This window comes from Thunnus thynnus, chromosome 10 (genome assembly GCF_963924715.1).
Source record: "Thunnus thynnus chromosome 10, fThuThy2.1, whole genome shotgun sequence".
Lineage (NCBI taxonomy): Eukaryota > Metazoa > Chordata > Actinopteri > Scombriformes > Scombridae > Thunnus > Thunnus thynnus.
This window is the reverse complement of record NC_089526.1, coordinates 7581716-7603842: the sequence shown is the minus strand read 5'-3', so window position 1 is coordinate 7603842 and position 22127 is coordinate 7581716. Positions and strand designations below refer to the sequence as shown.

Genomic DNA, 22127 nt, shown 5'->3' with positions numbered 1-22127 from the left:
GTGACACGGAGGTGTGAATGCAAAATGTTAAGCATTGTTACCTTCACCCTGCCGACTGGCTGACAAATGCAAAGGCGTCAGGTGTGAGCGGCGAAGTGTTGGCACTCGCCCACAGCTGATGATAATAGAAACGAAAAAACGAGCAGGGAAAAAAGAAAGACGTATTGAGCTGAAAGATGACCTTTTAAAAGTGATGTTTGAGCCACGTTTAGTAAATGATCTTGACAAATAATGAGTGGGCTATAATTTCTCAATCTGACACCAGAAGTTGCATCATGGAGGGTGGGTGTCACAGGTTTTGGTGTATTCATAAAGCAGCACAGCAGAAGGGCAGAAGTGCGAACTCAGTCAGTGGCTCGTAACTCAAATGGTGCACGTACACAAATGGTTTATGTGCTCCCTGTGGCGCAGCTGTACTGGTTAAAAACCTACTAATCATATACTGATATATAACATGGGATAAAAATATTTTTAAAAACACCATTATAAAGTCACAATTTATTGTTACAGGCAATATCTGTGGAAAATTGTGTTTTAAATTCGCCCTAATATCTGGTTTCAGGGGAAACAGTAAATGATGTTTCAAATGTTGCTAAAGCAGAGAAACTATATTTACCAACTGTTGTGCATTGACCATCGCTTATTTCATCTTAAATAAAGCAAATCTGAAGTTATGTGTTTAATATTTTAAAGGTAAAATCTCAAATTCCAGTCATTTTACGCATGGCTTTTACGCACGGGTTTGCGCGTAATATTTATCCAGGTTTATTGCATGATGGTCAGATCGAGGCTTGAGCTCAATAAACTGTTAGATAAATGGTAGCACAGTACACTTAATTTAATTTAAAGTTGTCTACATCACTGGGTATAAAAAAGTGTGTGAGCCAGAGACGGGGGGGATGGTGCGTGGCGTTGTCAGGTGACGTATTAGTGATTGGCTGGTAGGAGGAGTTTGAGGGACTGGCATGGAGGAGGTAAAAGAAGCAGCCTGGGACAAGAGCCTCATTATCTGATTAGTTGCAGACTGTGAAGGAAGTTGTTACCTCACCACTGGATAAGGACAGACAACATTGGAGAATGAAACTGATACAGGAAGCTGAGGATGGAGCAAACGACAGAAAGGTAAAAATACATCATAATAAATGTGGTATATGTTGTTTTTTCATATATACGACAGATAACAACTGCTAAGTTAACAGTTACCATTAGAAAGTATTTTGTTCAGCCTTATTTAAGTCTGATTAGCCAAATTGCATTTTTTAGAGTCACAACTAAATGACTGTTTTGTCCAACATAAAGTGAAATATCCTACATGACACAAATATCCCAGAAAAAAAAGATCTTAATATTGGGAGAAAAACTTTTACATCAGAGTAAATTTCATTAAATTGAAGAGCCATTTTCGTTACATTTACATTTTCTTTTTTCTCTCTCTATCTCTTCTAGTTCATAAAATCTCAAGTGGAGAAACGGCGAAGGGAGAGGATGAACCGCAGTCTGGAGTGTCTGAGGACCATGTTGCTTCAGCAGCCACAACAACCGGTAAGAGATGAATCCCTTTGAGTGCACTTGCAGATATTGTGAAAAGAGATCAAGTGGAACTTAACTATGATTACAAAACTGTATTTATTTATTTCATGTGTCTCGATCTCAAGCACCAAATATTAAATAATGTTGCTTTGCAAAACTGGCCTACTGTGAGCACACTATATCAAATTTAAGAAATCCAGCAGCTTTTGAACATTTGCATACAATTAAACATAGAAATAGAAAGACATGTTTAGCTAAAGAATATAAAGGAGGTATGTGAAAGCTGTATTTTTAGGCAATATAATCATAATGTACCATTCAGGCCTCTTACTGAAGCCAGCAGACTCCATTAACTCATACTGATGTTTTCATGCAGGGTGGGACTCAACCCAGAGTGGAGAAAACTGAGATACTGGAGCACACAGTGCTCTTCCTACAGAACACCGCCAAAAGAGACAACACGAGAGCTGGAGGTGAAGGCCAGAAACACTCCTTTCAAGACGGCTTCTCCACCTGCCTACAGAAAGCTGCTCAGTTTCTGGGACCTGAGGGGAAAGGCCTGTGGCTTGGAGCAGCTCTGGATGCATCTTTCACTGCTCGATTAACCCGCTCAGACTCTGATTCTGCAGGTGCCCAAAGGAGAAGTGAAGCCCAGTTCTCCAGCTCTCTGCCACACACAAAGTCCATCCTTCGGATGCTGAGGCAAAAGTCCAAGCACAGATTACATACACGTGCCTTTGGTGTGAACAGTTTTGCTCATCCCTACCAACTTCCAGTCCAGCAAGGGTGTCCTAGAGTTCCCCAACAGCCTCAGAGACACAGTCAGCTTGACATCAGGGTGGAGAGACGAGTGAGCAAGCAGAGCTCGTCTCAGAGCCTCCCGGTCAGCCAGACTTTGTGGAGGCCCTGGCCTTGATCACCACAAAGTGACTTCTCAAAATGAACTTTTAATGAGTGTAACAATCTATGGCCTCTAGTTCTCTGATAACTCATAGCAATGTTGGCATTCAACCGCAACGTCAAAGCCTGTAAATAATGTAAAAATGTCATTTATACATGTGCTGTATGTGTGATAGGGTTAACTCACTACTCTTGTTTAATACTTTTGAATGAGCTCAGTCAGTGGGGCAGCCATCTATTCTGCTGACAGGCACAGGGACGCTCCCAGACTGGGACGGATGTGACATGAGCTGGATCATCAAGCTGGCCAGCTGGGACTGCTGCTGTACTTTAAAAGCAAGTTTAGAGGTGAGTATCATGGAGCTGACGAGTCTTGTCTCCTCCTCCATATACTGATGCATCTGCTTGCCTAATCCAAGCTACTGAAGTGGATAATGATTGAGTGTCCATCCGTCACATTTGCAGGTGTGGGACTTCAGGGTTCGAGGCTGGGAGAACCCCATGCAGCCCCTCACATCCACCCGTGTGCCATTATGTCTGCTGGCATGAATGACATCTGTGGTTCTGTGTACGATATAACTTGTATTCACTTTATATATATATCTTGTATATTTTGCACACTAATTTATTCTGGATGTCTCCCTATGGAGAGCAATATACTTTTTTATCAAAAAACAAATAAAAAAAAAAACATTTCAAATGAAACATGGTGTCAAGTGATTTCTTAGAAATCAAATAAGGTGCAAGCGGCAGACAGTTTGTGACAGCTCTTTTTAGTTTGAGTTAGAGGTGTGAAGCATGGCTTCCTGCAGAGTGACATCTTGCACGTGTGAAGTCTGGCCTGGAGGTGAAAGAGTTGAGTAACAGATCCCACTTCAAAAAGATAGCCAGGCCTCTGCTCACAGTTTGAATGCCTTTTTGGATTCAACCAGATAAAACTATAATATAGCCTAAAGGCAGTCTGCAAAAAAAATCATCAAAAAAATGTTAAAAAATAAAACATTTCACAAACCATATTTCATTTCAGCATGTAGCCCTGTAACAATATGTTTCCATCAACCTATTCAGTTCTTAAAAAGGCTTGACCAAGACTTAAGTGTGCTGTAAATATTGTGTAATTCTTTTGAAAAAGTAATTAATTATATCAGTAGCCTAAATTCTGTAATTATATGTTACTTGGGAGCCCATATCAAACTTATTTAGAATCACATATAATTAATTTTCTCTGCTTTTCAATCAAGCAGCACTTCAACTATATTTTATCTAAATCTTTAGTTTCTAGATACAACTATTCCTTAAAATAGTTTGTTTTAATCAGGTCCTGGACCTGACAAGACCCCCCCAAATCATGTCCACGTTTGTTTTCATTATAATTAGTATTCATTCTCTCACCAACATGCGCCCCAGCTGCTCACATTTGTTTTCCACGCGTGTCTGGTGTCAGTTTACAGGAAACAAAACGTGTCTTAACACCTCCAGCAGCCCTTTGAAGTTCAGTCTGACGCATCAGTTTGTCTGCAGAGTCTGACTTTTGTCCATCACCTGTCAAAACTATTTTAATGGTTGATTTTTGTCTCTGAAAAAGCAATTAATGGACTGTTTGACATCACCATACAATGGCAATAAGCAATATGATGAATAAGGGATGTATGGATAAGAGTTTGTCTTCTTTGTTGAGCTCGAATTAAACACTGCACTGCAGTCTTTTGATGAAAGTGATGACATGGGAGACAGTTTTCCGTCTCTTCCTCGTGGGGAAAGAAGAAACAAGCTCCATTTGCACTTTTATTATCTGTCAGAACTAGTACATCATTAAAAGAAGTGTGTGGAGGCCCACGCGCTCTCAGGTTCCCACACACACGTGCACACTAGTCACTCAAATGCAAATTGAGCATCAGGTTGTTGCGAATAAGATTAAGATGTTTTGATCTTATTTTGACTGTATTTTCCTCGAATCTACGTGAAGAACTTAGATCCTGACACTTTACCTCATGTTTGTTCTACATTCTTCTTAAAACACGGACTTGTGACTGAAGACAACTCGCTATAATTTCTTGGGAACACAAATTACTGTTGTTCTCATTCCTCAACCGAATTTCAATGTTATTTGTCGCTCAGGTGATAAATAGTCGCTGATTAAATTATTAGAATGAACCTCAGCAGGACTGAGAACCACCTATATTTTATAACTGCAGGACTATCCTCTGATATTTTAAGGTTTGAGATGTTTGTAAGGTGTTTAAAAATAAACAAAGGCCTGGACACGTGCCAAAAATCATTATGTTTATTAAGCGGCCTCTGGTAGATATTTAGCTGAGCTAAACAATAATTTTTGTTCTGTTTCGGAACAGATGAGTAAAAGTTCCTCAAAAGTGTCTGTAAAGATCATATGTGCTTGAAGGTAAACTGTTATAAAGGTACGAGTGGCGCGAGACAAATTGTCTCACCTTTTTCAGTCTGAATGACAATAAATAAATGGAGTAAAATGGACATTTGCCGCCTGACACCGCAACATGCAGACAAATGTTGGATAAGTGTGACAGTGGGAGAATGTCCTCCAGCTTTTACTCATCACGGGGACGTGAAGCAGGTTTCATCTCACTTTATTACCTGTTAAAACCGATACGTCGTTTACAAAGCGTGTTTGGAGGTGAGGTGGCGTTCAGGTTCCCACACGCACGTGTAAGACAGTCAGAGTAATTATTGCTGGGTGTGACAGGAGTCAAAAAATGGGTTGCATTTTTGTTTTAATGCTGTAATTACACATTAATTTGAAGAACCATGCGTAAAAGCAAAGATTTTACGCACTCCACGGTTGAGAAATACAGATGTTTAATATCAATGGATTATGCTAAGAGAGTTCCTGGGGAATGATCTGACACAGAACGAGTTTATTCAGTTTTATTTACTAGGTGGTGGATGCGTATTTGCAGTCCAGACCAACAACCTTTCAGTGCTAATTTGGGGAAACTTGGGAGAAGCTTCCTCAACTGTCTCTCTCATGGGAAAACTGACCAGGGAGCTATCACACTTTATTACCTGTTAGAATCGATACTTCATAACAAAGACTGTTTGGAGGAGAAGTGGCGTTTGGGTTCCCACGCGTTTGGTTTTAATCTCATTATTTCACAGATATTCGCAAAGCTGAGGGTAAAAGGAACATTTACGCATGACACATATTTGCCATTTTTAGCAGACTTTTGCTGATTGCTTGTAAATTTACAACAAACATATCATGAATGAGTTCAAATATATCAATCAATTTTGCAGTTTTGACTTAGTTTTGTTTTACACCCACAATCAAGAGGACAACCATTTGCAGAGCTGCGCATCAAATAAAGGATTTTACGCACGCCTTAACCATTTCCCCAGTTGCAGACTTTACAGAATGTATGTGAGCCTCCATCATCAGTAAGTCACTGAAAGTGAGTTTATTCAAAGTGGTTTTGATTTCACCTGATTCTCTCTGCTCCACACTCCTTTTTCTCTGTCAGTATCAGCCTGAGGACACGTCTCCTTACACCATCCATAATAATGGCGTCAGAAGTTACCCACGGTCATTTGCCTGAGCTTCACGCTGTTTTGCGGATGTTTGTAGCTTCCCCTCACATATGTAAATAAGCACCGCACGAGTTGATGACACCTTTCACAGGCGCGTGGCGCTCACACCGGGCAGGGCAGTGGCACGTGCCTGTGGATAAGTGGAGGGTCCTATGTGCGCACCAATCCCTTAATCTCTACTTGTGAAAAATGTGTTAAACACAGATCATTAAGAAAACAATTTGAAGTTAAAAAGGACTCTTTTCAATGTAATTCTTAAGTTTAGTTTTTAACTTTATTTGAGTGATTTAACAAATTTGGACCCATATTTTTCCACTGATATGACCAACTCGTGAATTAGAAGATATTTAAACTACAGGGGAAAAAGGTTTTTCGTCAGAGTAGGCACTCAGTTTTAATATTGAATATTTTTACTGCCATAAACAACTTGTTGAAACTAAGGTTAGTGACTGGCTGAGGTAAAGTTAAGTCGGTGGTCAGGGGTGGTGGGAGGTGCCTAAGGTTACGCCCACCTACGGCTTTAAAGCCGCACTGAAACTTTAGTGGTCACATTCAGCCTTTACTGACCGACCGGCAGAGCTGCAGTTACTGCTGGACAGTTCTTGGATTACAAACATGAAATTACATCAGGACTCAGAGGACGCAAAGGCCCAAAGAAAGGTACTTGTTACATTTAATATTACAGATTATTGTATATGTAGGAGAAAGGAAATGTTTTTGAAAAGATTGAAAGATTTTCACCTCTCAGTCTAATTTCATTCATCATTTCATCGTCTCTTTCTCTCGCAGATCCTCAAACCTCAAGTTGAAAGACGTCGAAGAGAGAGAATGAACCGCAGCCTGGAGAACCTTAAGACTCTTCTGCTACAGCAACAGGTAAAGATCACATAGCTCAGCTGGTCTCTAGAAGGTTAAAGGGTTTTTACTGGGGGCTGTGAGTATTAAGTAAGTAAATAAGTTAAGTATGTGTATTAAGTCTTTGTTTCTGTCCCAGGAAGAGACTCAGCGCAGAGTAGAGAAAGCTGAGATACTGGAGCACACAGTCCTCTTCCTACAGAACACCACCAAAAGAGACAACACGAGAGCTGGAGGTGGAGGCCAGAAACACTCCTTCCAAGATGGCTTCTCCACCTGCCTACAGAGAGCCACTCAGTTCCTGGGACCTGAGGGGAAAGGCCTGTGGCTTGGAGCAGCTCTGGATGCATCTTTCGCTGCCCGCTCAGACTCTGATCCTGCAGGCGCCCACAGGACATCTGAATCCTCCAGCTCTGTGGTGCTCAGAAAGTCCTCCAGATCTTTCCTTCGCATGTTGATACACAGGTCCAAGCACAGGTTGTATTCTCCCCTCAGTGGGGCCAGTTGTGTTCAGAGCCACAGAGACTCACATTGCTCCTCCACAATTCCCCAACAGACCCACACAGTGACGAGTCGTGTGAGCAACCAGAACCGACCTGTCAGTCAGTCTCTGTGGAGACCCTGGCCCTGATCACCAGGCAGTGACTTCAGAAACTGAACTTTTAATGACTATAACATGCTCATTAATATTCATACAACAGCATGTATTGTTCATTTGACCAAGGACATTTCCAGTGCAATGTATGGAACACGGGTCTCCTGCTTTCTGTCATTTCTGATCTCTTTGTAGATATTGTAAATGTATTATGATCACACCACGTGCTGCTACAGCCTATTCGGACCAAGTCGTGGTAAAAGTTTCATGTATGGAGTATTTTTGCACCTTAATTTATTTTATTTGCCATTTGTAAATAAACAAAGGTAAAAAACCATTAAGACAATGCATACGTGTTCATTGATTGTTTCCTGGCACGTGTCTTAGGGAGCGTGCTGCCACACCTGGAAGGCGCCATGCAGTGACGTTTCACACAATTTCACAGAGGCTTAATCCTCCCTTTTTACTCCTAAAAACTATAACATACATGCAGGTGACAAACACTTTACGGAAAACTAAAGACATATTTGTAATTGTCATTTTATTACTACCAGTATTTTAGATTTTCAGCAGCCATGTTCATATTATAACTGTGTGTGTGAATGTTATGAATTGTAAGTTGACAAAGAGTTGAAGCCGTGCGTAAAAGGTGCCATTGCGTGCGTAATGTCATATCTCTATCCTGCTTTGCTTTAGACGTGCGCAAAACCCCTCTTACGCTTCAGTCTGTAAGATCATTTAACTGCATCAGTTTAAAGAGTTGGTCAGTTCGTTCAGGCTCTAAGTAATTTGCATTTCAATCGTCGGCAAATGCGTGTGGGAACTTGGGAAGTGTCTCCTCTCTGTGCCACCCTTTCCATTGATGTATGAGATTTAGCAGGTAGTAAAGTTGTAAATGTGGTGCCATTTCCCCTTTTCCCACGAGAAAGAGTTGGAAGACCCCACTCCTCATTATCTGAAAAAATGTGTGTGTTTAGAAAAAAACAGTTTATAGAAAAAAATGACAAAGCTGGAAATTAACATTATTCCCAAATGCGTTATTTTCTATTCAACTCAAATGAATTTTGAAGTAAAAGAGTGAAAAACATGATAATAAGATGGTGATGAGACTACTGTTGTGAAAAAGCTAAAAGCAGATCTCTCTTTCAACCAACTACGTTGTCATTCAGAGTAGAGCGCGTGCGTAGAAATGTTGGGTTGTTACAGGAAAAACATTTAATTTAAAGGCACTAAATCCAGCATGCCCTTTGATCTACATTGGCGCGTGCAGGTGTGTTTAAGGCACGCGCCAGCTCTTTGTATAATCCAAACAATTGAAGAAGAATAACTTAGATCCTGACACTTTACCTCGTGTTTGTTCTACATTCTTCTTAAAACACGGACTTGTGACTGAAGACAACTCGTTATAATTTCTTGGGACCACAGATTACTGTTGTTCTCATTCCTCAACCGAATTTCAATGTTATTTGTCGCCCAGGTGATAAATAGTCGCTGATTAAATTATTAGAATGAACCTCAGCAGGACTGAGAACCACTGTGAAGTTTCAGTGAAGTTAACAGCATCTATTGGTTTGTGACTTTGTGGTTACATCATAACTGCAGGACTATCGTCTGATATTTTAAGGTTTGGGGTGTTTGTAACGTGTTTAAAAAAGACCTGGACGCGTGTCAAAATCATTACAGTTGTAGGGCTCTCCAACAATAAACTAGCGAGATCTAAACGTTGATCTTAACTCTTCAGCCTCTGGTAGATATTTAGCTGAGCTAAACAATTATTTTTGTTGTGTTTCGGCGGAACTGATGAGTAAAAGTTCCTCAAAAGTGTCTGTAAAGATCATATGTGCTTGAAGGTAAACTGTTATAAAGGTACGAGTGGCATGAGGCAAATTGTCTCACCTTTTTCAGCCTGAATAACAATAAATAAATGGAGTAAAATGGATCCACATTTGCCGTCTGACACCGCAACATGCAGACAAATGTTGGATAAGTGTGACAGTGGGAGAATGTCCTCCAGCTTTTACTCATCACGGGGACGTGAAGCAGGTTTCATCTCACTTTATTACCTGTTAAAACCGATACGTCGTTTACAAAGCGTGTTTGGAGGTGAGGTGGCGTTCAGGTTCCCACACGCACGTGTAAGACAGTCGGAATAATTATTGCTGGGTGTGACAGGAGTCAAAAAATGCGTTGCATTTTTGTTCTAATTACGCATTAATTTGAAGAACCATGCGTAAAGGGAAAGATTTTACGCACTCCACGGTTGAGAAATACAGATATTTAATATCAATGGATTATGCTAAGAGAGTTCCTGGGGAATGATCTGACAGAGAACGAGTTTATTCAGTTTTATTTACTAGGTGGTGGATGCGTATTTGCAGTCCAGACCAACAACCTTTCAGTGCTAATTTTGGGAAGCGTGGGAGAAGCTTCCACAACTGTCTCTCTCATGGGAAAACTGGCCAGGGAGCTATCACACTTTATTACCTGTTAGAATCGATACTTCAGAACAAAGACTGTTTGGAGGAGAAGTGGCGTTTGGGTTCCCACGCGTTTGGTTTTAATCTCATTATTTCACAGATATTCGCAAAGCTGAGCGTAAAAGGAACATTTACGCATGACATATATTTGCCATTTTTGGCAGACTTTTGCTGATTGCTTGTACATTTACAACAAACATATCATGAATAAGTTCAAATATATCAATCAATTTTGCAGTTTTGACTTGGTTTTGTTTTACACTCACAATCAAGAGGACAACCATTTGCAGAGCTGCGCATCAAATAAAGGATTTTACGCACGCCTTAACCGTTTCCCCAGTTGCAGACTTTACAGAATGTATGTGAGCCTCCATCATCAGTAAGTCACTGAAAGTGAATTTATTCAAAGTGTTTTGGATTTCACCTGATTCCCTCTGCTCCACACTCCTTTTTCTCTGTCAGTATCAGCCTGAGGACACGTCTCCTTACACCATCCATAATAATGGCGTCAGAAGTTACCCACGGTCATTTGCCTGAGCTTCACGCTGTTTTGCGGGTCTTTGTAGTTTCCCCTCACATATGTAAATAAGCACCGCACGAGCTGATGACACCTTTCACAGGCGCGTGGCGCTCACACCGGGCAGGGCAGTGGCACGTGCCTGTGGATAAGTGAAGGGTCCTATGTGCGCACCAATCCCTTAATCTCTACTTGTGAAAAATGTGTTAAACACAGATCATTAAGAAAACAATTTGAAGTTAAAAAGGACTCTTTTCAATGTAATTCTTCAGTTTAGTTTTTAACTTTATTTGAGTGATTTAACAAATTTGGGCCCATGTTTTTCCACTGATATGACCAACTCGTGAATTAGAAGATATTTAAACTACAGGAAAAAAAAGTTTGTCATCAGAGTAGGCACTCAGTTGTAATGTTGAATATTTTACTGCCACAATTTGTTGAAACCAAGTTTAGTGACTGGCTGAGGTAAAGTTAAGTCGGTGGTCAGGGGTGGTGGGAGGTGCCTAAGGTTACGCCCACCTACGGCTTTAAAGCCGCACTGAAACTTTAGTGGTCACATTCAGCTTTCACTGACCGACCGGCAGAGCTGCAGTTACTGCTGGACAGTTCTTGGATTACAAACATGAAATTGCTTCAGGACTCAGAGGACGCAAAGGCCCAAAGAAAGGTACTTGTTACATTTAATATTACAGATTATTGTATATGTAGGAGAAAGGAAATGTTTTTGAAAAGATTTAAATTTTCACTTCCCAGTCTAATTTCATTCATTATTTCATCATCTCTTTCTCTCGCAGATCCTCAAACCTCAAGTTGAAAGACGTCGAAGAGAGAGAATGAACCGCAGCCTGGAGAACCTTAAGACTCTTCTGCTACAGCAACAGGTAAAGATCACATAGCTCAGCTGGTCTCTAGAAGGTTAAAGTCCTTTCATAGGGGGCTGTGAGTATTTAGTAACTAAATAAGTTAAGTATGTGTATTAAGTCTTTGTTTCTGTCCCAGGAACAGACTCAGCGCAGAGTAGAGAAAGCTGAGATACTGGAGCACACAGTCCTCTTCCTACAGAACACCACCAAAAGAGACAACACGAGAGCTGGCGGTGGAGGCCAGAAACACTCCTTCCAAGATGGCTTCTCCACCTGCCTACAGAGAGCCACTCAGTTCCTGGGACCTGAGGGGAAAGGCCTGTGGCTTGGAGCAGCTCTGGATGCATCTTTCGCTGCTCGCTCAGACTCTGATCCTGCAGGCGACCACAGGACATCTGAATCTTCCAGCTCTCTGGTTCTCAGAAAGTCCTCCAGATCTTTCCTTCGCATGTTGATACACAGGTCCAAGCACAGGTTGTATTCTCCCCTCAGTGGGGCCAGTTGTGTTCAGAGCCACAGAGACTCACGTTGCTCCTCCACAATTCCCCAACAGACCCACACAGTGACGAGTCGAGTGAGCAACCAGAACCGACCTGTCAGTCAGTCTCTGTGGAGACCCTGGCCCTGATCACTAGGCAGTGACTTCAGAAACTGAACTTTTAATGACTATAACATGCTCATTAATATTCATACAACAGCATGTATTGTTCATTTGACCAAGGACATTTCCAGTGCAATCTATGGAACACGGGTCTCCTGCTTTCTGTCATTTCTGATCTCTTTGTAGATATTGTAAATGTATTATGATCGCACCACGTGCTGCTACAGCCTATTCGGACCAAGTCGTGGTAAATGTTTCATGTATGGAGTATTTTTGCACCTTAATTTATTTTATTTGTCATTTGTAAATAAACAAAGGTAAAAACCATTAAGACAATGCATACGTGTTCATTGATTGTTTCCTGGCACGTGTCTTAGGGAGCGTGCTGCCACACCTGGAAGGCGCCATGCAGTGACGTTTCACACAATGTCACAGAGGCTTAATCCTCCCTTTTTCCTCCTAAAAACTATAACATACATGCAGGTGACAAACACTTTACGGAAAACTAATGAAATATTTGTAATTGTCATTTTATTACTACCAGTATTTTAGATTGTCATTATTACAGTTATTATATCTGCGTGTATGAATGTTATGAATTGAAGCCGTGCGTAAAAGGTGCCATTGCGTGCGTAATGCCATATCTCTATCCTGCTTTGCTTTAGGCGTGCGCAAAACCCCTCTTACGCTTCAGTCTGTAAGATCATTTAACTGCATCAGTTTAAAGAGTTGGTCAGTTCGTTCAGGCTCTAAGTAATTTGCATTTCAATCGTCGGGAAGTGTCTCCTCTCTGTGCCACCCTTTCCATTGATGTATGAGATTTAGCAGGTAGTAAAGTTGTAAATGTGGTGCCATTTCCCCTTTTCCCACGAGAAAGAGTTGGAACACTCCGCTCCTCATTATCTGAAAATATGTGTGCGAAATTTATAGAAAAAAATTATAAAGCTGGAAATTAACATCATTCATAACTACGTTATATTCTAATCAACTCAAATTGTTTTTGAGGTAAAAGAGTGAAAAACATGATAATAAGATGGTGATGAGACTACTGTTGTGAAAAAAGCTTAAAGCAGATCTCTCTTTCAACCAACTACGTTGTCATTCAGAGTGGAGCGCGTGCGTAGAAATGTTGGGTTGTTACAGGAAAAACATTTAATTTAAAGGCGCTAAATCCAGCATGTCCTTTGATGTACATTGGCGCGTGCAGGTGTGTTTCAGGCACGCGCCAGCTCTTTGTATAATCCAAACAATTCATGTGAATTACACCTTTAAGTAAGTCACGACTGCAAAATATGTTTAAGATATCTGTTTGCATTAAAAAGGTATAAAGATGATATCGTATGATATCACATGCTCATGGATGAGCTGTGTACTAAGTTTCATCTCATTAAAGACTACAGAATTGTAGAAATATCATCTTATATTGTTACTGTAGCGCCTCCGTGGTAAGCAGTTACAGATAAAAGGTGAGCGATATCAAAAAATGAACCCAGACCAAATTTGATGAAGATCGGATGAAATACTGTACCCTATGTGCCAATAGAGGCAAAAATGTGTTAGCGTGGTAGCGTTATTGAATACATGCTTTAAAATGTTGAGTACATTTCCATGGGGCACCTGTGTACCAAGTATGATTACTTTGGTACGTATATTATTTGAGATTTTGATGAATATATGCGCACCTCCATAGACGACGCATAAGAAACGGTCGCCTGGCAACATCAAAGAAGTTTCACAGGCAAATGTCGAACAACTGTGGCGCTTAAAGGCGCGCCAGCACGAGACAGCGGCACAAATGGCACGCGTGGTCCATTGAGACACGGAGGTGTGAATGCAAAATGTTAAGCATTGTTACCTTCACCCTGCCGACTGGCTGACAAATGCAAAGGCGTCAAGTGTGAATGGCAAAGTGTTGGCACTCGCCCACAGCTTAGGATAATGGAAAGGAAAAAACGAGCAGGAAAAAAGAATGAAAGACGTATTGAGCTGAAATATAACCTCTCAACAGTGATGTTTGAGCCAATAATGAGTGGGCCAAAATTTCTCAATTTGGCCCCAGATGTTTCATCATGGAGGGTGCTCCTATGGCGCAGCTGTACTGATTGTACCACAATCAAGTGTCTTCGATATCACAGAGAAAAAAATGCATATCATATACTGATATATAACATGAGATAAAAATTACTAAAAAGTGCAACAACAACAACGTTATAAAGTCATAATTTGTTGTTGCAGTGAATATCTAGAAAAGTGTGTGTTTCAAATTTGCTCTAATATCGTGCTTCGGAGGAAACAGTAAAGGATGTTTCAAATGTTGCTAAAGCAGAGAGATGAGACTCACCAACTTTTCTACATTGAGCATCGCTTATCTCATCTCAAATAAAGCAAATCTGAAGTTATATGTTTAATATTTTAAAGGTAAAATCTCAAATTCCAGTCATTTTACGCATGGCTTTTACGCACGGGTTTGCGCGTAATATTTATCCAGGTTTATTGCATGATGGTCAGATCAAGGCTTGAGCTCAATAAACTGTTAGATAAATGGTAGCACAGTACACTTAATTTAATTTAAAGTTGTCTACATCACTGGGTATAAAAAAACTGTGTGAACCAAGAGCCAGAGATGGGGGCGTGGTCAGGTGACGTGGTGTGATTAGTGATTGGCTGGTAGGAGGAGTTTGAGGGACTGGCATGGAGAAGGTAAAAGAAGCAGCCTGGGACAAGAGTCTCATTATCTGATCAGTTGCAGACTGTGAAGGAACCTGTTACCTCACCACTGGATAAGGACAGACAACATTGGAGAATGAAACTGATACAGGAAGCTGAGGATGGAGCAAACGACAGAAAGGTAAAAATACATCATAATAAATGTGGTATATGTTGTTTTTTCATATATACGACAGATAACAACTGCTAAGTTAACAGTTAGACTGAGTAAATTTCATTAAATTGAAGAGCCATTTTCTTAACATTTACATTATCTTTTTTCTCTCTCTATCTCTTCTAGTTCATAAAATCTCAAGTAGAGAAACGGCGAAGGGAGAGGATGAACCGTAGTCTGGAGTGTCTGAGGACCATGTTGCTTCAGCAGCCACAACAACCGGTAAGAGATGAATCCCTTTGAGTGCACTTGTAGATACTGTGAGAAGAGATCTACTGTTAGCACACTATATCAAATTTAAGAAATCCAGCAGCTTTTGAACATTTGCATACAATTAAACACAGAAATGTTATGACATGTTTATCTAAAGAATATAAGAAAGTATGTGAGAGCTGTATTTTAAGGAAATATAATCATAATGTACCATTCAGGCCTCTTACTGAAGCCAGCAGACTCCATTAACTCATACTGATGTTTTCATGCAGGGTGGGACTCAACCCAGAGTGGAGAAAACTGAGATACTGGAGCACACAGTGCTCTTCCTACAGAACACCGCCAAAAGAGACAACACGAGAGCTGGAGGTGAAGGCCAGAAACACTCCTTTCAAGACGGCTTCTCCACCTGCCTGCAGAAAGCCGCTCAGTTTCTGGGACCTGAGGGGAAAGGCCTGTGGCTTGGAGCAGCTCTGGATGCATCTTTCACTGCTTGTTTAACCCGCTCAGACTCTGATTCTGCAGGTGTCCAAAGGAGGAACGAAGCCCAGTTCTCCAGCTCTCTGCCACACACAAAGTCCATCCTTCGGATGCTGAGGCAAAAGTCCAAGCACAGATTACATACACGTGCCTTTAATGTGAACAGTTTTGCTCCCTACCAACTTCCAGTCCAGCAAGGGTGTCCTAGAGTTCCCCAACAGCCTCAGAGACACAGTCAGCTTGACATCAGGGTGGAGAGACGAGCGAGCAAGCAGAGCTCGTCTCAGAGCCTCCCGGTCAGCCAGACTTTGTGGAGGCCCTGGCCTTGATCACCACAAAGTGACTTCTCAAAATGAACTTTTAATGAGTGTAACAATCTAACCATCTATGTTGTTCCTGAAAGGAAAATGCATTGTAAGGTTGTAAACAATGGCCTCTAGTTCTCTGATAACTCATAGCAATGTTGGCATTCAACCGCAACGTCAAAGCCTGTAAATAATGTAAAAATGTCATTTATACATGTGCTGTATGTGTGATAGGGTTAACTCACTACTCTTGTTTAATACTTTTGAATGAGCTCAGTCAGTGGGGCAGCCATCTATTCTGCTGACAGGCACAGGGACGCTCCCAGACTGGGACGGATGTGACATGAGCTGGATCATCAAGCTGGCCAGCTGGGACTGCTGCTGTGCTTTAAAAGCAAGTTTAGAGGTGAGTATCATGGAGCTGAAGAGTCTTGTCTCCTCCTTCATATACTGACGCATCTGCTTACGTGATTCAAGCTACTGAAGTGGATAATGATTGAGTGTCCATCCGTCACATTTGCAGGTGTGGGACTTCAGGGTTCGAGGCTGGGAGAACCCATGCAGCCCCTCACATCCACCCGTGTGCCATTATGTCTGCTGGCATGAATGACATCTGTGGTTCTGTGTACGATATAACTTGTATTCACTTTATATATATATCTTGTATATTTTGCACACTAATTTATTCTGGATGTCTCCCTATGGAGAGCAATATACTTTTTTATCAAAAAACAAATAAAAAAAAACATTTCAAATGAAACATGGTGTCAAGTGATTTCTTAGAAATCAAATAAGATACAAGCAGCAGACAGTTTGTGACAGCTCTTTTTAGTTTGAGTTAGAGGTGTGAAGCATGGCTTCCTGCAGAGTGACATCTTGCACGTGTGAAGTCTGGCCTGGAGGTGAAAGAGTTCAGTTCCCACTTCAAAAAGATAGCCGGGCCTCTGCTGACACAGCCCGTTTGGATTTAAACATGAAAAACTATAATATAGCCTAAAGGCAGTCTGCAAAAAATTCACCACAAAAATGTTAAAAAATAAAACATTTCACAAACCATATTTCATTTCAGCATGTAGCCCTGAAACAATATGATTCCATCAACCTATTCAGTTCTTAAAAGGACTGACAAAAACTGTAGTATACTGTAAATATTGTGTAATTCTTTTGAAAAAGTAAATAATTATATCAGTAGCCTAAATTCTGTTATTATATGTTACTTGGGAGCCCATATCAAACTTATTTAGAATCACATATAACTAATTTTCTCTGCTTTTCAATCAAGCAGCACTTCAACTATACGTTACCACGTTTGTTTTCATTATAATTAGTATTCATTCTCTCACCAACAGCTGCTCACATTTGTTTTCCACGCGTGTCTGGTGTCAGTTTACAGGAAACAAAACGTGTCTTAACACCTCCAGCAGCCCTTTGAAGTTCAGTCTGACGCATCAGTTTGTCTGCAGAGTCTGACATTTGTCCATCACCTGTCAAAACTATTTTAAAGGTTGACTTTTGTCTCTGAAAAAGCAATTAATGGACTGTTTGACATCACCATACAATGGCAATGAGCAATATGATGAATAACGAATGCATGGATAAGAGTTTGTCTTCTTTGTTGCTAAAATTAAACTTCGACAAATATCCAAATTGTAGAGGAGACACTGTTAAGTTCGAATATATTTTGGCAAAACATCTTGCAACTAAAAAGCTATACTTTTATTGAAATGTGATTTTTATTGTTCATTTTGATTTTTTTTGGCCCCAAACTTCACTGCAATCAGACAGTTTTCTGTCTCTTCCTCGTGGGAAAAGAAGAAAGAAGCTCCATTTGCACTTTTATTATCTGTCAGAACTAGTACATCATTAAAAGAAGTGTGTGGAGTTCCACGCGCTCTCAGGTTCCCACACACACGTGCACACTAGTCACTCAAATGCAAATTGAGCATCAGGTTGTTGTGAATAAGATTAAGAATGCGCCGTCATTCTGATGTTTTGATCTTATTTTGACTGTATTTTCCTCGAATCTACGTGAAGAACTTAGATCCTGACAGTTTACCTCATGTTTGTTCTACATTCTTCTTAAAACGCGGACTTGTGACTGAAGACAACTCGCTATAATTTCTTGGGAACACAAATTACTGCTGTTCTCATTCCTCAACCGAATTTCAATGTTATTTGTCGCCCAGGTTATAAATAGTCGCTGATTAAATTATTAGAATGAACCTCAGCAGGGTTGAGAACCACCTATATTTTATAACTGCAGGACTATCTTCTGATATTTTAAGGTTTGGGATGTTTGTAAGGTGTTTAAAAATAAACAAAGGCCTGGACACGTGCCAAAAATCATTATAGTTGTAGGGCTCTCCAACAATAAACTAGCGAGATCCAAACGTTGATCTTAACTCTTCAGCCTCTGGTAGATATTTAGCTGAGCTAAACAATTATTTTTGTTGTGTTTCGGCGGAACTGATGAGTAAAAGTTCCTCAAAAGTGTCTGTAAAGATCATATGTGCTTGAAGGTAAACTGTTATAAAGGTACGGGTGGCATGAGGCAAACTGTCTCACCTTTTTCAGTCTGAATGACAATAAATAAATGGAGTTAAATGGATGCACATTTGCCGTCTGACACCGCAACATGCAGACAAATGTTGGATAAGTGTGACAGTGGGAGAATGTCCTCCAGCTTTTACTCATCACGGGGACGTGAAGCAGGTTTCATCTCACTTTATTACCTGTTAAAACCGATACGTCGTTTACAAAGCGTGTTTGGAGGTGAGGTGGCGTTCAGGTTCCCACACAGCACGTGTAAGACAGTCAGAATAATTATTGCTGGGTGTGACAGGAGTCATGCATTTTTGTTCTAATTACGCATTAATTTGAAGAGCCATGCGTAAAAGGAAAGATTTTATGCGCGCCACGGTTGAGAAAGTAAGTATTATTTGATATCAATGGACTATGCTGCTTGAAAATACATAGTATAAGAGGGATCCTGTTGAATGATCTTATAACAGAACGAGTTTATTCAGTTTTATTTACTAGGTGGTGGATGCGTATTTGCAGTCCAGACCAACAACCTTTCAGTGCTAATTTTGGGAAGCGTGGGAGAAGCTTCCACAACTGTCTCTCTCATGGGAAAACTGACCAGGGAGCTATCACACTTTATTACCTGTTAGAATCGATACTTCATAACAAAGACTGTTTGGAGGAGAAGTGGCGTTTGGGTTCCCACGCGTTTGGTTTTAATCTCATTATTTCACAGATATTCGCAAAGCTGAGCGTAAAAGGAACATTTACGCATGACACATATTTGCCATTTTTAGCAAACTTTTGCTGATTGCTTGTACATTTACAAGCCTAATTTGAATAAGTTCAAATATATCAATAAATTTTGCAGTTTTTGACTTGGTTTTGTTTTACATCCACAGTCAAGAGGACAACCATTTGCAGAGCTGCGCATCAAATAAAGGATTTTACGCACGCCTTAACCATTTCCCTTGTTGCAGACTTTACAGAATTTATGTGAGCCTCCATCATCAGTAAGTCACTGAAAGTGAATTTATTCAAAGTGTTGTTGATTTCACCTGATTCTCTCTGCTCCACACTCCTTTTTCTCTGTCAGTATCAGCCTGAGGACACGTCTCCTTACACCATCCATAATAATGGCGTCAGAAGTCACCCACGGTCATTTGCCTGAGCTTCACGCTGTTTTGGCGGGTGTTTGTAGCTTCTCCTCACATATGTAAATAAGCACGAGCTGATAGCACCTTTCACAGGCGCGTGGCGCTCACACCCGGCAGGGGAGCTGCACGTGCCTGTGGATAAGTGAAGGGTCCTATGTGCGCACCAATCCCTTAATCTCTACTTGTGAAAAATGTGTTAAACACAGAGAATTAAGAAAACAATTTGAAGGAGAAAATAAATATAAAAATGTAACTTGTAAGTTTAGTTTTTAACTTTATTTGAGTGATTTAACAAATTTGGGCCCATGTTTTTCCACTGATATGACCAACTCTTGAATTAGAAGATATTTAAACTACAGGGGGAAGAAAGTTTTTCATCAGAGTAGACACTCAGTTGTAATGTCGAATATTTTACTGCCACAATTTGTTGAAACTAAGTTTAGTGACTGGCTGAGGTAAAGTTAAGTCGGTGGTCAGGGGTGGTGGGAGGGGCCTAAGGTTACGCCCACCTACGGCTTTAAAGCCGCACTGAAACTTTAGTGGTCACATTCAGCCTTTACTGACCGACCGGCAGAGCTGCAGTTACTGCTGGACAGTTCTTGGATTACAAACATGAAATTGCTTCAGGACTCAGAGGACGCAAAGGCCCAAAGAAAGGTACTTATTACATGGAATATTACAGATTATTGTATATGTAGGATAAAGGAAATGTTTTTGAAAAGATCGAAAGATTTTCACTTCTCAGTCTAATTTCATTCATCATTTCATCGTCTCTTTCTCTCGCAGATCCTCAAACCTCAAGTTGAAAGACGTCGAAGAGAGAGAATGAACCGCAGCCTTGAGAACCTTAAGACTCTTCTGCTACAGCAACAGGTAAAGATCACATAGCTCAGCAGTCAGTTTGTCCATGTTAGAAAATTAAAGTCCTTTCATAGGGGACTGTGAGTATTAAGTAAGTAAATAAGTTAAGTGTGTGTATTAAGTCTTTGTTTCTGTCCCAGGAAGAGACTCAGCGCAGAGTAGAGAAAGCTGAGATACTGGAGCACACAGTCCTCTTCCTACAGAACACCACCAAAAGAGACAACACGAGAGCTGGAGGTGGAGGCCAGAAACACTCCTTCCAAGATGGCTTCTCCACCTGCCTACAGAGAGCCACTCAGTTCCTGGGACCTGAGGGGAAGGGCCTGTGGCTCGGAGCAGCGCTGGATGCATCTTTCGCTGCTCGCTTTGCCCACTCAGACTCTGATCCTGCAGGCGCCCACAGGACATCTGAATCTTCCAGCTCTCTGGTTCTCAGAAAGTCCTCCAGATCTTTCCTTCGCATGTTGATACACAGGTCCAAGCACAGGTTGTATTCTCCCCTCAGTGGGGCCAGTTGTGTTCAGAGCCACAGAGACTCACATTGCTCCGCAATTCCCCAACAAACCCACAAAGTGACGAGTCGAGTGAACAACCAGAATCGACCCGTCAGTCAGTCTCTGTGGAGACCCTGGCCCTGATCACCAGGCAGTGACTTCAGAAACTGAACTTTTAATGACTATAACATGCTCATTAATATTCATACAACAGCATGTATTGTTCATTTGACCAAGGACATTTCCAGTGCAATGTATGGAACACGAGTCTCCTGCTTTCTGTCATTTCTGATCTCTTTGTAGATATTGTAAATGTATCATGATCACACCACGTGCTGCTACAGCCTATTCGGACCAAGTCGTGGTAAATGTTTCATGTATGAAGTATTTTTGCACCTTAATTTATTTTATTTGTCGTTTGTAAATAAACAAAGGTAAAAACCATTAAGACAATGCATACGTGTTCATTGATTGTTTCCTGGCACGTGTCTTAGGGAGCGTGCTGCCACACCTGGAAGGCGCCATGCAGTGACGTTTCACACAATGTCACAGAGGCTTAATCCTCCCTTTTTACTCCTAAAAACTATAACATACATGCAGGTGGCAAACACTTTACGGAAAACTAAAGAAATAGTTGTAATTGTCCTTTTATTACTACCAGTATTTTAGATTGTCATTATTATAGTTATTATAACTGCGTGTATGAATGTTATGATTTCTAAGTGGACAAAGAGTTGAAGCCGTGCGTAAAAGGTGCCATTGCGTGCGTAATGTCATATTTCTATCCTGCTTCTCCATTTACAAAATATTTTGCCCGTTTAGAGATTTAACTCAGACTGTGAAATTATGATCAACGTCACTATTTACTGCTTAAATATTGTGGTATAGGCGTGCGCAAAACCCCTCTTACGCTTCAGTCTGTAAGATCATTTAACTGCATCAGTTTAAAGAGTTGGTCAGTTCGTTCAGTCTCTAAGTAATTTGCATTTCAATCGTCTGCAAATGCGTGTGGGAACGTGGGAAGTGTCTCCTCTCTGTGCCACCCTTTCCTTCGATGTATGAGATTTAGCAGGTAGTAAAGTTGTAAATGTGGTGCCATTTCCCCTTTTCCCACGAGAAAGAGTGAACACCCCGCTCCTCATTATCTGAAAATATGTGTGTGTTTAGAAGAAAAAGTTTCTAGAGAAAAATGACAAAGCTGGAGATTAATATTATTCCCAAATGCGTTATTTTCTATTCAACTCAAATGAATTTTGAAGTAAAAGAGTGAAAAACATGATAAGAAGATGGTAATGAGACTACTGTTGTGAAAAA

General features: G+C 40.7%; 5 protein-coding genes across 6 annotated transcripts; all 5 read left to right on the top strand.

The window, feature by feature from the left end:
• Nucleotides 1-998: 998 nt before the first annotated feature.
• Nucleotides 999-3135, top strand: LOC137190564 (uncharacterized). Its single transcript, XM_067600111.1, has 4 exons — nucleotides 999-1122; nucleotides 1447-1542; nucleotides 1907-2778; nucleotides 2896-3135. Exons 1-3 carry the CDS (start codon nucleotides 1078-1080, stop codon nucleotides 2444-2446), a joined length of 681 nt encoding a protein of 226 aa, XP_067456212.1. The 5' UTR covers nucleotides 999-1077; the 3' UTR covers nucleotides 2447-2778; nucleotides 2896-3135.
• Nucleotides 3136-6559: 3424 nt separating this feature from the next.
• LOC137190563 (transcription factor HES-7.1-like) lies at nucleotides 6560-7724 on the top strand. Its single transcript, XM_067600110.1, has 3 exons — nucleotides 6560-6651; nucleotides 6781-6867; nucleotides 6986-7724. Exons 1-3 carry the CDS (start codon nucleotides 6607-6609, stop codon nucleotides 7475-7477), a joined length of 624 nt encoding a protein of 207 aa, XP_067456211.1. The 5' UTR covers nucleotides 6560-6606; the 3' UTR covers nucleotides 7478-7724.
• A 3269-nt stretch (nucleotides 7725-10993) lies between these two features.
• Nucleotides 10994-12226, top strand: LOC137190562 (transcription factor HES-7.1-A-like). Its single transcript, XM_067600109.1, has 3 exons — nucleotides 10994-11102; nucleotides 11230-11316; nucleotides 11435-12226. Exons 1-3 carry the CDS (start codon nucleotides 11058-11060, stop codon nucleotides 11924-11926), a joined length of 624 nt encoding a protein of 207 aa, XP_067456210.1. The 5' UTR covers nucleotides 10994-11057; the 3' UTR covers nucleotides 11927-12226.
• A 2398-nt stretch (nucleotides 12227-14624) lies between these two features.
• On the top strand, nucleotides 14625-16538 carry LOC137190943 (transcription factor HES-7.1-A-like). 2 transcript variants are annotated; one of them, XM_067600688.1, is made up of 5 exons: nucleotides 14625-14747; nucleotides 14907-15002; nucleotides 15266-15842; nucleotides 15893-16184; nucleotides 16302-16538. In XM_067600688.1, exons 1-3 carry the CDS (start codon nucleotides 14703-14705, stop codon nucleotides 15800-15802), a joined length of 678 nt encoding a protein of 225 aa, XP_067456789.1. In that variant the 5' UTR covers nucleotides 14625-14702; the 3' UTR covers nucleotides 15803-15842; nucleotides 15893-16184; nucleotides 16302-16538. The 2 variants fall into 2 exon arrangements, with proteins under 2 accessions (XP_067456789.1, XP_067456788.1); XM_067600687.1 differs by having other exon boundaries at nucleotides 15266-16184.
• A 3452-nt stretch (nucleotides 16539-19990) lies between these two features.
• LOC137190561 (transcription factor HES-5-like) lies at nucleotides 19991-21257 on the top strand. Its single transcript, XM_067600108.1, has 3 exons — nucleotides 19991-20115; nucleotides 20245-20331; nucleotides 20460-21257. Exons 1-3 carry the CDS (start codon nucleotides 20071-20073, stop codon nucleotides 20955-20957), a joined length of 630 nt encoding a protein of 209 aa, XP_067456209.1. The 5' UTR covers nucleotides 19991-20070; the 3' UTR covers nucleotides 20958-21257.
• Nucleotides 21258-22127: the final 870 nt, after the last annotated feature.

Excerpts from the sequence above, each read along its gene's own strand:
- LOC137190564 (XM_067600111.1), top strand. The coding sequence starts at position 1,078 with ATGAAACTGATACAGGAAGCTGAGGATGGAGCAAACGACAGAAAG. Across the intron at positions 1,123-1,446 it reads ATGGAGCAAACGACAGAAAG|TTCATAAAATCTCAAGTGGA; the intron begins GTAAAAATACAT and ends TATCTCTTCTAG. Across the intron at positions 1,543-1,906 it reads TTCAGCAGCCACAACAACCG|GGTGGGACTCAACCCAGAGT; the intron begins GTAAGAGATGAA and ends GTTTTCATGCAG.
- LOC137190943 (XM_067600688.1), top strand. The coding sequence starts at position 14,703 with ATGAAACTGATACAGGAAGCTGAGGATGGAGCAAACGACAGAAAG. Across the intron at positions 14,748-14,906 it reads ATGGAGCAAACGACAGAAAG|TTCATAAAATCTCAAGTAGA; the intron begins GTAAAAATACAT and ends TATCTCTTCTAG. Across the intron at positions 15,003-15,265 it reads TTCAGCAGCCACAACAACCG|GGTGGGACTCAACCCAGAGT; the intron begins GTAAGAGATGAA and ends GTTTTCATGCAG.
- LOC137190563 (XM_067600110.1), top strand. The coding sequence starts at position 6,607 with ATGAAATTACATCAGGACTCAGAGGACGCAAAGGCCCAAAGAAAG. Across the intron at positions 6,652-6,780 it reads ACGCAAAGGCCCAAAGAAAG|ATCCTCAAACCTCAAGTTGA; the intron begins GTACTTGTTACA and ends TTTCTCTCGCAG. Across the intron at positions 6,868-6,985 it reads CTCTTCTGCTACAGCAACAG|GAAGAGACTCAGCGCAGAGT; the intron begins GTAAAGATCACA and ends TTTCTGTCCCAG.
- LOC137190561 (XM_067600108.1), top strand. The coding sequence starts at position 20,071 with ATGAAATTGCTTCAGGACTCAGAGGACGCAAAGGCCCAAAGAAAG. Across the intron at positions 20,116-20,244 it reads ACGCAAAGGCCCAAAGAAAG|ATCCTCAAACCTCAAGTTGA; the intron begins GTACTTATTACA and ends TTTCTCTCGCAG. Across the intron at positions 20,332-20,459 it reads CTCTTCTGCTACAGCAACAG|GAAGAGACTCAGCGCAGAGT; the intron begins GTAAAGATCACA and ends TTTCTGTCCCAG.
- LOC137190562 (XM_067600109.1), top strand. The coding sequence starts at position 11,058 with ATGAAATTGCTTCAGGACTCAGAGGACGCAAAGGCCCAAAGAAAG. Across the intron at positions 11,103-11,229 it reads ACGCAAAGGCCCAAAGAAAG|ATCCTCAAACCTCAAGTTGA; the intron begins GTACTTGTTACA and ends TTTCTCTCGCAG. Across the intron at positions 11,317-11,434 it reads CTCTTCTGCTACAGCAACAG|GAACAGACTCAGCGCAGAGT; the intron begins GTAAAGATCACA and ends TTTCTGTCCCAG.